General features: G+C 38.1%; 1 protein-coding gene across 1 annotated transcript in view; it reads left to right on the top strand.

Moving 5' to 3' along the window:
* Nucleotides 1-14,932, top strand: part of MYCBP2 (MYC binding protein 2) — a gene marked incomplete in the record, with an annotated part of 1,460,675 nt that overhangs the window by 225,804 nt on the left and 1,219,939 nt on the right. The window contains 1 exon segment of the mRNA XM_053707907.1: nt 7,777-7,850. Within this exon segment, the coding sequence (XP_053563882.1) occupies nt 7,777-7,850 (74 nt within the window).

Below are 14,932 nucleotides of genomic sequence, written 5' to 3' on the forward strand. Positions count from 1 at the left end.
GGACTTCATTTACATTTTTGCCAAAGGTTGTGAATTTTTCCCTACATCAATAGGGAAATTGTTACTTGAGATTCAGACTAAGCGCCAGGGTCTAGTACCTCTTACTTTTGACAAAGAGCCTCCTAGCTGGCCAAAGGGGAAGTCATTAGTATAGGGTGTGTACAAATTGCCTAAAGAAAGGCCGAAGTGGCTGATGGATGTGGTGATAATAGGAGAAAGAGAAACTAGCAAATACGGGTAATATAGCTAACTGTAAGGTTTGAACTTGCCGGACAAAAGAGATGTGTCTTTGTAAATATTTTAATTGCAGTCACACAATAAAATACAGTTCAGTAAATAACCAAAGGGTTATGAACGATGATGAAACATATAGCGATAAATAATAAAATCACAGTTGAATAAAAACACATAGCAAATAACAATAATGTACTCTAAAATTAAGTGTGAAATCATGGATCCATGATTATAAAATATCAGATGAATGACCGATAATAGTAGCGTGCTCAGTTAGTGGATCTCACTTAAACTCTGGAACAAAAATGTGGATGCTACAATGAGTGTACAGACTTGTATATGATGCAAATGTCGATATGAATAAGATGTGGATGTTGGCCAAAATGCATTAAAGGGGCCCTGGTGGAGCAGGGAGGAGAGAATGGAATCAGATAGGGCTGGTGAAGTGAGCTCAATAGAGTGGTGATGTATCAATTGGATGTGGGGCTAGGGTTGCCACCTCGGCCATGTTTTCCTGGACACTTATGAGTTACACATGTTGCAGGGTGTGCAGAGAGAAACCTGCATTGTGCTGCTGGACAGCACAAAAATAGCAACCCTGGACTGCAGCATTCATGTTCCACCCTGCAGCATTTGTAACTCATAAGTGTCCACGAAAACATGGCCGAGGTGGCAACCCTATGTGGGCCACCAATCGATCTAGTCTCAGATGTTTTGATATCTCATCCAATGAAAATCGAGTGCGAGCACACCCCAATATTACTCTTTTGTAATTGGCTGAGGTGACTTGGCTGTTCGAGTGTCCAATTGGATATAGACATCTCAATCGTCAAGTTTCTGACATCTGATGCAGGCAGCGTTTGTTTATCAAGCCATGTGTGTATCACATCAGCCAATCCAGATGGAGTATGCACTGTCAGCGTAAAGCCTCGATCAGGATTGGTTATAATTCGCTGTCTGCTTTTTGGATCTATGTGACGTTTAATGTTTACCTACCATTCAAGTTGAAAATCCACTAGGAGATTATTTAGGAATGTGTTGGGGCATGTATCAGAAATGTTGATCGATCAGATCCAAACGTTATATCAAATAACAGGTTATGTAACTGCGAGCCCTATCGCAATGAGCTCTAAGACATTAGAGTGACTAACGGCAAGTGAAATAAAAAATATATCAAATTGGTCTGGTGTAGCTCAGAATGATCAGTGGGGTTAGTTCTCAAATATACCTTCAGAAGCGACATGTGTGGGCATTTCTATACAATGGGATCAGATGTTTAACTAGATGTCAGCTATAATCGGCTGACCGGGAGACAAAAAATAGTATATATATATTAATAATGCAGAATAGACACCAGTGCTAACAGGTGCAGAGTGTTTTATCCTGCGAGGATACCGCTTATGGTCAATTTATTACCGCTGGCATCTCGGGGTAGTAAAGATGGGTCGTTATTTTCAATGTATTATATAGATAGACCACTTATTGCCAGTGGTTAGTTGTATTTATAACGAGTGCAACTGAGGGAAGAGGAGGATCTTTCTTTATCTTACATGTGTTATAGTTTTATAAAACCGCTGGTGTAATTTATTTTAAAAGACTAAAAGAGAATGAGGATCGCCTTTCTTTGATGGCTGTTTATTACAACTTGGTTTTACATTATGACGCTCGATGTCTTGGTATGCAAAAGGGGAAGTTAAAAAAGGAATTTTTCATATGTGAACAGCATCTATCTTGTCCTGTAGGATAAAGTGAAGGTAAACTTTGATGAATGAAAGCCCGTTTTTTAAAAATACTATTAAAAACAGGGGCACTTTCATTCATCAAAGTTTACAAAGTAGCCGTTTTGATTAAAAACTTACCTCTCTTCTTTGCACAGCCAGAGCAGCTTCCCCAACGCGGAGATCCTCTCTTCACACGTCAGCAATGACTAATCCAGCTTCCTCCAATCACGGCTTTTCCCCCAGGGTAGTCATTGCCTGAGACCATCCCGTGATTGGAGGAAGCTGGATTAGTCATTGATGACGTGTGAAGAGAGAATCTTTGGGTGTGGGAAGCTGCTCTGGCTGTGAAAAAAAACAAAGGTAAGTTTTTAATCAAAACGGATGCTTTCTATAGTGCCCCTGTTTTTAATAGTATTTTAAAAAAACGGGCTTTCATTCATCAAAGTTTACCTTCAGTTTAAGTGCCTGTATCAGATCGTATGTTGAATCTAAATAGAAGGGCCAGTAATCATCTAGCTTATATCCATCTACGGATATCGGTTTCAACTGATTAAGATAGCGTTAGTGAGAATATATCACAACTTGCTTATCTAATTTATCTAATTTGTCTAATAGTTGTGTTGGAGGTGTGTTAGATGGAAGAGACTGCATCAACATACACACCTCATTAATAAGAGAAGAGGGACCTATTCTAGCAGCCTGATGTATCGAATGTCATAAGGGGACCTATCCTAGTAGCTGGATGTCTTGTATATCATCCTGGATGTATATATGTAGAGTGTAGGGAAGAGGGACTCGCCATGTTTGATTAACCCTTTATCTGATCCTCAACTGCTCTAGATGGTACAATCTAGCGAGGTCTTAGTGACTCATCTAACTTCATTTATCAACAGTTGATGTCAGGAATTACTCAAAGGGAGTTAGTATAGGGGAAGTGTCTACTATAGAGCTATAGTTATTCAAATAGAGGTGAAATGTTATTGTTGTTTGGGAATGGGAGAGCTATATAGTCTTCTATAAGGTGAATTGTGAGAGGTAAGATAGCACTATGGGGAGTGAAAGAGAACTGTAAGAAGTAGACTTTTTCTGGTCTCGTCTATGTTGATATGTTTGTCTAAATGTTTAGTCTGGGTCTAGGAGAACTTTAGATAAGACTGGGAATTTTATTTCCATCCATGGGAAAAGAGGGTCAAAGGTGCCTCCAGAGGACTAGTAAGATTAAACATGTGAACTGGAGCTTCTTAGACATTCAGTGTCCACCTACGGATGACTATATATTTACAAGGTGAGCAAGATCTTCTTTGTTGTTGAGGCCTTTTGGATGTAAACAGTCCAATAGGAACGTCTATTTTGACTTTGCAGGATCCCCTGCAGGATAAAACACTCAGCGCCTGTTAGCACTGGTGTCTATTCTGTATTATTAATATATATACTATTTTTTGTCTCCCGGTCAGCCGATTATAGCTGACATCTAGTTAAACATCTGATCCCATTGTATAGAAATGCCCACACATGTCGCTTCTGAAGGTATATTTGAGAACTAACCCCACTGATCATTCTGAATTACACCAGACCAATTTGATATATTTTATTTCACTTGCCGTTAGTCACTCTTAATGTCTTAGAGCTCATTGCGATAGAGCTCGCGGTTACATAGCCTGTTATTTGATATAACGTTTGGATCTGATCGATCAACATTTCTGATACATGCCCCAACACATTCCTAAATAATCTCCTAGTGGATTTTCAACCCGAATGGTAGGTAAACATTATAGGGACATTGTCACATAGATCCAAAAAGCAGACAGCGAATTATAACAAATTCCCGATCAAGGATTTACGTTGACAGTGCATACTCCATCTGGATTGGCTGATGTGATACACACATGGCTTGATAAACAAACGCTGCCTGCATCAGATGTCAGAAACTTTGCGATTGAGATGTCTATATCCAGTGGGACACTCGAAAAGCCAAGTCACCTCCGCCGATTACAAACGAGTAATATCGGGGTGTGCTTGCACTCGATTTTGATTGGTTGAGATATCAAAACACCTGAGACTAAATCGTATCATACTCTTTACACAGATTAAGCTGATACGGTACAGCGTAGATCACCCAGCTCTCTATACACATATAAGGATGAATCCTAATCCATTGAGCAAATGTAATTAACAGAATTTGGGATATACACAGTTAGGTGCTATGACACCTTGACGATCCATCTGTTTCCAGTTTTGAAATATCCGTTTAAGCAGGCGCCCATACTATGCTAATTAGCATCAAACTCAGTATTTAAAGCTACCAGCCACTAAGTAATACCAGTCTTGATAAAGGCCTATATTGTGTCCGAAACGCGCTGACAAGAGCTGGTAAGCATATTTTCATTATCCCCCTCTGTATCTGTACAATCTACACTATTGTTTTAAAATGTACAGGTACATTCAGGAGGACATTGGATGATATAAAGAACACTAGGATCAATTTAGAGAACCACCAGGACCCACCTGAGGATCACTTCTATCAAATCACAAGTTAGTTTATCACTATTCATATTTATTGGAGTTTCTACCTTTACTATTGACCATCTATAATGGAGTTTTTACACGGATTTGGTTTTGTTTTCATTTTTTATTTTTCAAGCCCTCACTTGAGCTTTAACACCAACACTTTTGGGTTTACACACACGTTGCACGTGCATTTTTTCATTTTTGATATTTTGTTTTTTAACTTTTTTAAAATTGTATGCTATTTAAGTTGTATGAATTTTTGAATTTGAAATTGTCCAATTTGGTATTGTTGATTCAACACCGACTCAACATCCCTTCTCCTATCGATTGATGGCCCACATCAAATTGATACATCACCACTCTATTGAGCTCACTTCACCAGCCCTATCTGATTCCATTCTCTTCTCCCTGCTCCACCAGGGCCCCTTTAATGCATTTTGGCCAACATCCACATCTTAGTCATATCGACATTTGCATCATATACAAGTCTGTACACTCATTGTAGCATCCACATTTTTGTTCCAGAGTTTAAGTGAGATCCACTAACTGAGCACGCTACTATTATCGGTCATTCATCTGATATTTTATAATCATGGATCCATGATTTCACACTTAATTTTAGAGTACATAATTGTTATTTTCTGTGTGTTTTTATTCAACTGTGATTTTTTATTTTTTTTTGCTATATGTTTTATCGTTCATAACCCCTTGGTTATTTACTGAACTGTATTTTATTGTGTGACTGCAATTAAAATATTTACAAAGACACATCTCTCTTGCCCGGGTAGTTCAAACCTTACTGTTAGCTATAATACCCGTATTTGCTAGTTTCTCTTTTTCCTATTTTCACCACATCCATCAGCCACCTTGGCCTTTCATTATGAGCTTTGTACACACCCTATACTAAATTATTGTTACTTCCTTGTGTCCTAATCCTAATAATACTCTTGAAAGGTCTTTACATTTTTTGGATGTGGTGAGAGCTTTGAAATATTATGTTGAGGCTACTAAATATTTTAGAAATACTTCTAGTCTATTTGTTATTGTTTCTGGTTCCAGGAAAGGTCAGAAAGCCGCTGCCATTTCTCTGGCATCTTTGTTGAAACTTTTGATTCACAAAGCCTATTTGGAGGCGGGGCAGTTTCTGCCTCAGCGTATTACAGCTCATTCTACTAGATTAGTCGCCACATCTTGGGTTTTCAAGAATGAAGCTTCAGTTGATCAAATCTGCAAAGAAGCAACTTGGTCTTCTTTGCATACATTTTCTAAATTTTACCATTTTGTTGTGTTTGCTTCTTCGGAAGCAGCCTTTGGTAGAAAGGTTCTTCAGGCAGCTGTCTGTTTGATTCTAGTGCCTATGATTTGAGTTATTTTTTTTTTAATTTTTAAGTAAACTTAATTATTTTTTGGGATTTAATTTCTCAGCGGATTTAGCTTTTATCCCCCCCCCCTCTCTAGTGACTTGTGTATTTCCACATCTAGGGTATTATATCCCATACGTCACTAGCTCATTTTCTCTTGCCACTTAAATGATGAAAACATAATTTATGTAAGAACTTACCTGATAAATTAATTTATTTCATAGTGGCAAGAGTCCATTAGACTCACCCAATTTATTTTGTATAAAGCACTTTATTTTTTTAATTTCCTCTTTTTGTATGCTTTTTACTCCTTCTTTTACACCTCACTTCTTGGCTACACGTTAAACTAAGGTATGAGTGAGGTGGGAGGTGTATTTGTTTCTTTCACCCCACTACTTGACAATTCATTAAACTGAATTGTGGGTGTGGTGAGGGGTGTATTTATAGGCATTTTGAGGTTTGGGAGACTTTGCCTCCTCCTGGTAGGAATGTGTATCCCATACGTCACTTGCTCATAGACTCTTGTCACTATGAAAGAAATGAATTTATCAGGTATGTTCTTAAATAAATTGTTTTCCATGTAAGGTGGTTAATTGTTTGTGTTTTTAACTAAGAGACAGTCAAGACCAGAATTTTTGTTGTTTTAAAAGATAGATAATCCCTTAATTACCCATTCCCTAGTTTTGCATAACCAACATAGTTATAATACACTTTTTACCTCTGTAATTGCTTTGTATGTAAGCATCTTTAGATTGCCCCCTTATTTCAGTTCTTTTGACAGACTTGCATTTTAGCCCATCAGTGATGACCTTTCGGCAAATTCACGTGCATGAGCTCAATGTTCTCTTTATGAAACACATGAACTAACGCCCTCTAGTGGTCCAAATGCATTCAGCTTAGAGGCGGCCTTCAAGGTCTAAGACATTTGCATAAGACCCTCCTAGGTTTAGATTTCAACTAAGAATACCAAGAGAACAAAGCAAAATTGGTGATAAAAGTAAATTGGAAAATTATTTAAAATTACATGCCCTATTTGAATCATGAAAGTTTTTTTTTTTTTACTTGACTGTCCCTTTAACATACTTGAGGAGCGAGGCATAAGGAAGAAGGAATTCTAAAAAAAATGAAAACCTTTTGTGTTGTGTGTTTTAGCTAATACAGATTTTCTGAAGGCCCAATGGTATGTAAATTGCACCCCAGTTTATCTTGTATGGACATAAAAACAGTCATGTTAACAATTCTTTTAAACTTTTTGCTTTTTTAGAGCAATTTATAAAGAAACCCATTGAAATGACCCTTGAGTATGTTTACTAGCTAGCTCTTCTGTTCTTTTGCCTATTAGAGGTTTGTTTTTCATTTAAAAACTGGTTGTCCCGAGTGGAAACTGCAGCTGATCCAATCAGCAGGGTTAGTCGCACCGGGGGTTAAACACATAGGATTACAGTGTTGCTAGTGTTAACTCTAACAGATTATAGCATGAGCATGTCATTTTAGTAGTATAATGTCCCTTTAATTACATGACACATAATCACTTTAATGACACACATTAAATGTAAAATTGGGTCTACAATAGTTTTTATAATGCTATCATATTAACCAATGCAGAACTACACAGGTTTCAGATTTTATTTATATTTTGGCTATTTAACTAGAAATACAAGTTTCATTTAGAATCATAATAGACACCAGAATAGTACTTTAGCATTTGATTTAAAGCTCAAGAGCACCATTTTGGTGCTTTGCATCTGTCTGGTTTTCTTGCCATATCCATGAAAATGAGTCAGGGAGAGATGAAAGGAGAAGTGTGGAGAAGGTGGCACAAAAGCATGACGACTGTGCCAGAAACCCAAATGCTTGAGGTAGGGTTTAATTGGATAGATCTGCAAAATGAGGGCTAATGTTTCACTAACAGACTAGTCTAATTCTTGTCTCTTACATTTTTCCTTTTTTAGATTGTAATACGGATGGGCAGAACATCCTCTTTACAGATGGGGAATTTATCAATCAAATTGCTGCTTCTAAAGATGTGAGAACATTTCCACACATTTATTTGCTTGTATTGTCTTGTTTAGTTTATGACATTGCTTAGCTTTTTTAAATCCTCCCAGTTATTGCCTGAGCCCTCATCTTCGATTTCTGAATAGAATTGCTCTACTGCAGGTTTTTGTAATTGGTAAATGTTTATTAAGATGCTTAGGCATACAGTATCCAGAAGGTTGTTTATTTTGCTCTTGTGGTTGGTATTATGGAGTCATTTGTGTCTTGCATTGGATGATTAGGTTTTTTTTTTTTCTTTCAAAAATGTGCCTCCTTCCTTTAAAAGGTCAGAGTTTTAAGTTTATAGTGTTAAACCTGCTTGCACAATCAGTTACATAAACATTACCCTATTATTGCACAATGTTTTATGGTATCTCTTCGCTAACCTCTCAAAAGAGCCAACGCATTTTTTTGTCTTCAGACAGTAATTGATTTACACAAAACAAAAATGTTAAAGGGTTAGAAAACTTAGCCCAATGGTACTGAAATAAGACAGTATTAGAATTAACAGTATTTATATAATAAAATAAACTTATTTTTTCCTGTAAATGAAGCATCTTTAACACCTTATAAATAACTTTGAAAATCTCATAACTCGAGTGGATTGACCGCCCTTAAAAGTAGGCAGTGTTTTTTTTAAATAATGTAATGTGTTCCATCCAATAGTGCAGCAGTTGTCATTTTAATATTAATGACTGGATCATCACCACAACGCATGAGCACTTGTAATCTACTGGATTCGCATGCGCAGTTTAACATAGTATGCTCAGTGGCCATATTTACTATGCTGATGTTATTATATGCAATAGTAAATTGGATGTGACTAAGGTTAATTATTATAAAAAATAATGAAAGATGAACCAGAAAAAATCCATAAAAAAAATACAACTAAGGTTAATTATTAACATCCGAATTTACTATTGCTTATATTCTTTGCGTCAAGAGTGAGACTTATAGGTTAGGACTTAGGAGGAGCAAACGGCAGTCTGCCTTCAGTGGCACTGACCAACAACACTAATGTATGTTACGGCTCTTAAAATATAGTAACATTCCAGTGATGAGTATATTAAATAGGAGAGTGTTCTGTTGTGCAACCCGTGCTGTGATATATGGTGATCTATACAAAATAAATGTATCTCTCCAGCAGTCTAGTTCTGACAAACTGCAGTGCAATTTCAGTCGCATTTCAGACATGCAATATAGCGACTGACCTGTTGCTGTCAAGATTGGGATTGACAGCGGCGGTCAGCCGCTATATTGCCTGTCTAAAATGCGAATTAAATCGCACTGCAGTTTGTCAGAACTAGACTGCTGGAGAGATAAATATATTTTGTATAGATCACCATATATAATATCACAATGCTGATTATGCTGCTGAGCCTGTCAATCAGATTTGATCCAGAGCAGAGAGGACAGTCAGTCACTGTCACAGAGTGGCAGACAGGAGGGGCAGTCTGACTATAAATGTGATATAGTCACTGACTGAAGTGCCGCCCCCTCTCAAGTGCCGGCTTGGTCCGTAATAGTGGCTACAGAAGGGATAACGAGCCGCCTTTCCTCAATTCTACCAGCATCTACGTCACTATCCCTGTATCAAGCACTTTGTTAATGACATTCTGCAGGAGAGGAGGGGTCTAAATAAGCACATGCATTAGCCTTTAAAGACTTTAAATGCTCATGCGGGCCACCATGATGTTTCTACCTAGGTAGAACATAGTTATAGGGCACACAAGGTAAAAACTGGGTTTGGCGAAATAAAGATTTTTAATGACAAATATCCAGAAAATGGCTGAAAACATTTAATAGTTACTTACAAATTCTTAAAACTTCAATATATTTTTTAATTAAGATTAAAAAATTTTTTGAGTTTACTATCCCATTAACGACAGAGTTTGCAGTTTCTTAATTCTAACACTTGTATCAAAAAATATTTTACTCAAACTTTAGCAACATACTAGTTCCTGGAAAGTTTTTTTAAGATTTGTTTCATAAATTGTATTTTATTAGTTTTAAATATAAATCATTTTAACATAACTTTGAATCTTTATTTTATTTGTATGTCTAGAAAAAGGCACATGCATTGATTTTTTGTATCAAAGACAATGAAAAGATTTTTGTTTTGTATTTTTCGTACCGATTATATTTGAAATAATTTGACGTTCTGAATAGTTATAGTTTTGTATGCTGAACAAACATACAGACTGAATACACAAGTTAAAATAAGCTTAGTTGCTTTATATTTTCCTTTTATATATACAAAAATGTCTTTAAAGGGACATGAAACCAACATTTTTACAATTTTTAAACAACTTTCAAATTTTACTTCTATTATCAAATTTTCTTCATTCTCTTGATAAATGTGTTGAAAAGCAAGCACATAAGATCATGATTGTTCATGTGCTGGAGCACTATATGGCATCAGTTTGAAAATCTATTTGCAAGAGCACTAGAGGGCAGCACTATTTCCTGCCATGTAGTGCTTCATACAACTTTCCTAGGTATCTCATCAACGAAGAATACAATGGGAAACAGGCAAATTTAATAGAAGTTAATTGGAAACCTAAAAATTGTATGCTCCATCTTAATACCAAAAGAAAATGTTTGGGTTTCATATTCCTTTAATTACTTTACAGCATATGACAATAGTTGAAGCTGTATATAGACTATAACATTGAACACTTTAACTAAATGAGCTGACGTTTTGGTTTATTTACGTATGATCTATAATAAATACAACTATTATAAAATGTGTGTAACAATTTCTCATGTTCAGATTATATCACACAGATAGTAGACAGTCCATCAGGATACTGGTTATTGGTGTTCACAAATATTCTGTGACAATCATATCTCTCCCCCCCCCAAACTCAAAAATGAGCTGGGAATCTCTAAGTTTAGCAGATTTATTTCTGAGCTTTGAATTATGATGATTAAAATAATTAAAACAAAATACTAACTGGCTTACATGTACTTAGAGCTTGGTTTGTTTAGTTCAGTTTCAAGGTTGTTCATGTTTGGCACCATTAAACTTGTAGTTTGCCATTTAATAAACACATAATCTGGAGAAGTAGAAATGTATAAGACAGGTGAAATGCCTTTAAAAAGCTCTATATGCAAAGTATATTCAGTAGACCTTAGTTTGTGCTTAATAATAAATGCAGAAAACGGTTAATTTTAAAGATTTACATAGTGCCTATTTTAACAAACATTTACAGTTATCCACATTTCTCCAACATTGTTGTGTCCGGTCCACGGTTTCATCCTTACTTGTGGGATATTCTCCTCCCCTACAGGGAATGGCAAGGAGAGCACACAGCAAGAGCTGTCCATATAGCCCCCCCTCTGGCTCCGCCCCCCAGTCATTCTCCTTGCCGCTCTGAACAAGTAGCATCTCCACGGGGATGGTGAGGAGTTTGTGGTGTTAGTTCTTTCAGTTCTTCAAGGGGTTCCGTTTGAACCCTTACATTCCATAGATATTAAGTTACTATCTTGGAAAGTTCTGTTTTTGGTTGCTTTTTCTTCTGCTAGAAGAGTTTCTGAATTGTCTGCTTTGCAGTGTGTTCACCCTATCTGGTATTCCATACAGATAAGGTAGTTTTACGTACAAAGCCTGGTTTTCTTCCAAAAGTGGTTTCCAACAGGAATATTAACCAGGAAATAGTGGTTCCTTCTCTGTGTCCGAATCCAGTTTCGAAGAAGGAACGTTTGTTACATAATTTAGATGTAGTTCGTGCTTTGAAATTCTATTTAGAAGCAACGAAGGATTTCAGACAGACATCTTCTTTGTTTGTCGTCTATTCTGGTAAGAGGAGAGGACAGAAAGCTACTGTTACCTCTCTTTACTTTTGGCTGAAATGCATCATCCGATTGGCTTATGAGACTGCTGGACGGCAGCCTCCTGAACCATTTACAGCTCATTCTACTAGAGCTGTGGCTTCCACATGGGCCTTCAAGAACGAGGCTTCTGTTGATCAGATCTGTAGGGCAGCGATTTGGTCTTCCCTGCATACTTTGCCAAATTTTCAAATTCGATACTTATGCTTCTTAGGAGGCTATTTTTGGGAGAAAGGTTTTGCAAGCCGTGGTGCCTTCCGTTTAGGTAACCTGATTTGCTCCCTCCCTTCATCCGTGTCCTAAAGCTTTGGTATTGGTTCCCACAAGTAAGGATGAAACCGTGGACCGGACACACCAATGTTGGAGAAAACAGAATTTATGCTTACCTGATAAATTACTTTCTCCAACGGTGTGTCTGGTCCACGGCCCGCCCTGGTTTTTTAATCAGGTTTGAAAAATTTCTTGCTTTCTTTATACACTACAGTCACCACGGCACCCTATAGTTTCTCCTTTTTCTCCTAACCGTCGGTCGAATGACTGGGGGGCGGAGCCAGAGGGGGGGCTATATGGACAGCTCTTGCTGTGTGCTCTCCTTGCCATTCCCTGTAGGGGAGGAGAATATCCCACAAGTAAGGATGAAACCGTGGACCGGACACACCGTTGGAGAAAGTAATTTATCAGGTAAGCATAAATTCTGTTTTTTATCTGTAGGGCCATAAAAACCAAGTAGACTTTTCTTTTTAAAGACACGATGAGTCCACAGATTTCATCCTTGTGGGATTTCACCTCCTGGTCAGCAGGAGGAGGCAAAGAGCACCACAGCAGAGCTGCTATATATAGCTCTTCCCTTCCCTCCCACTCCAGTCATTCTCTTTGCCTATGTTAGTGATAGGAAGAGGTAAAGTGAGGTGTTAGATTAGATTCTTCAATCAATAGTTTATTATTTTTAAGTGGTGCCAGAGAGTGCTACTTTGTTAAAGGGTGTAGCCGTAGTCCATATCAATCTCTACAGGAGAGCTTTTGGTGGCTTTAAAGCAATGGGAACTGGTGGGCCATAATTCTCACTGTGCCTCCCATATATTTTTGCTGCCCTTATCCTGATGGCCTAAGCAAGTACTAACTCAGGCCTTATCTTCCACAGGGCTATAGGAGGGAGAGGACCTCTTAAACCTGTTGGACTGTCCTGCTGTCGGACAGCTTTAAGGTAAGTGCAAACTTTTTATTCTGGGAAAAGAGAAAAACTCAGAAGAAAGTGGGCATTTCAAATGAGCCTTTAATTTGGGACTTCTGGCTCTCTATGTATGGAGGGTGTTTTTTTTTATGGCAGCATATGTACAGGCACTGGGTCAGGGAGTAAAGCTCAATGATTTTGTCATGTATTGAAATGGCATTGAGTTATAAAGATAAAATTTTTCATGAGCAAAATTTTTCAAAGGCGGATGCATCTCAGTAGTCTAATGCTGAGAGTCCGAGTATGCCGCAGCTTTCTCCCCTAGCGTCCCATGATTTAACGCCCGCGCAAGCAGTGCCCTGTACTTCTACTCCAGTGATTGCTGGAATTACCTTAAAAGACATAGCTACAGTTATGTCTTCTACAATTTCTGATGCGTTGTCTGCTTTTCCTGTGCTTCAAGGCAAGCGTAAGAGGAAGGACAACCACGTAGTAAATGAGGTTTCTGATTCTATGGTGGCAATCTCGGAGGTACCCTCACAGGGAGCTGAGTTGGAGGGTATGGAGGTTCTATCAGAAGGCGAAGTTTCAGACTCAGAAGGGTCAATACCTTTTACTGATTCAGAGGTTGTTTCTTTTATGTTTAAACTAGAACACCTCAGTCTGTTGCTCAGGGAGGTTTTGGTTACTTTGGATGACTGTGATTCTACAGTAGTGGTCGCTCCTGTGAAGTCGAGCAAGTTGGATAGATATTTTGAAATTCCTTCTTACTCAGACGTTTTTCCAGTACCGAAGTGGACTTCTGAGATTATTTCCAAGGAATGGAAGAGTCCAGGTATTCCCTTTTCTCCTATTTTCAAGAAAATGTTTCCTATAACGGACGCTGTCAGGGAAACTTGGCAGACGGTGCCTAAGGTGTAAGGAGCTATTTCCACTCTAGCCAAGCGTACTACTATTCCCATTGAGGATAGTTGTGATTTTAAAGATCCCATGGACAAGAAATTAGAGGGACTACTTAAAAAGATTTATGTTCACCAGGGTCTGCTATTGCAGCCGGCTGCGTTTATTGCTAGGTCACTAGTGCAGCAGCTTATTGGTTTGATGCTTTGTCTGAGTCTCTCAGAACTGAGACCCCTTTAGAGGAGATCCAAGATAGGATTAAAGCTCTGAAGTTGGCTAATGCCTTTATTACAGATGCTTCTCTGCAAATTAGTAAATTAGCAGCTAAGAGTTCAGGGTTTTCTATTTTTGCCCGCAGAGCTTTATGGTTAAAACCTTGGTCTGCGGACGTATCATCCAAGTCTAAGCTTCTGGCTATTCCTTACAAGGGAAAGACCTTGTTTGGACCTGGCCTGAAGGAAATTATTTCTGACATCACGGGAGGTAAGGGTCATCTTCTTCCTCAGGATAAGAGAAATAAACAAAAGGAACGACAGAGTAATTTTCGTTCCTTTTGTAATTTCAAGAGAAATTCTTTCTCTTCCTCCTCTAAACAAGAAAGAAACTATTCGCAATCTAAGCCTACTTGGAGACCCAACCAGCCTTGGAACAAGGATAAACAGTCCAAGAAGCCTGCTGCTGACTCCAAAACAGCATGAAGGGCATGCCCACGATCCGGGACCGGATCTGGTGGGGGGGGGGAAGACTTTCTTTCTTCGTTCAGGCTTGGGTGTGAGACGTTCAGGATCCCTGGGCTTTAGAGATAGTGTCCCAGGGATACAAACTGGAGTTCAAGAATTTTCCTCCCAGAGGAAGATATCTTCTTTCAAGATTATCTGTAAACCAGATAAAAAAAGGCATTCTTACATTGTGTAAGAGACCTCTTCTTCCTGGGAGTAATTGTTCCCGTTCCAGCACAGGAACAGGAACAGGGGCAGGGGTTTTATTCATATCTGTTTGTAGTTCCCAAAAAAGAGGGAACCTTCAGACCTATATTAGATCTTAAGAGTCTAAACAAGTTTCTCAGAGTTCCATCATTAAAGATGGAAACTATTCGGACCATTCTTCCATTGATCCAGGAGTGTCAATTTATGACAACAGTGGATTTGAAGGATGCATACCTTCAT

The sequence above is a fragment of the Bombina bombina genome, chromosome 3, assembly GCF_027579735.1.
Source record: "Bombina bombina isolate aBomBom1 chromosome 3, aBomBom1.pri, whole genome shotgun sequence".
Taxonomy (NCBI): domain Eukaryota; kingdom Metazoa; phylum Chordata; class Amphibia; order Anura; family Bombinatoridae; genus Bombina; species Bombina bombina.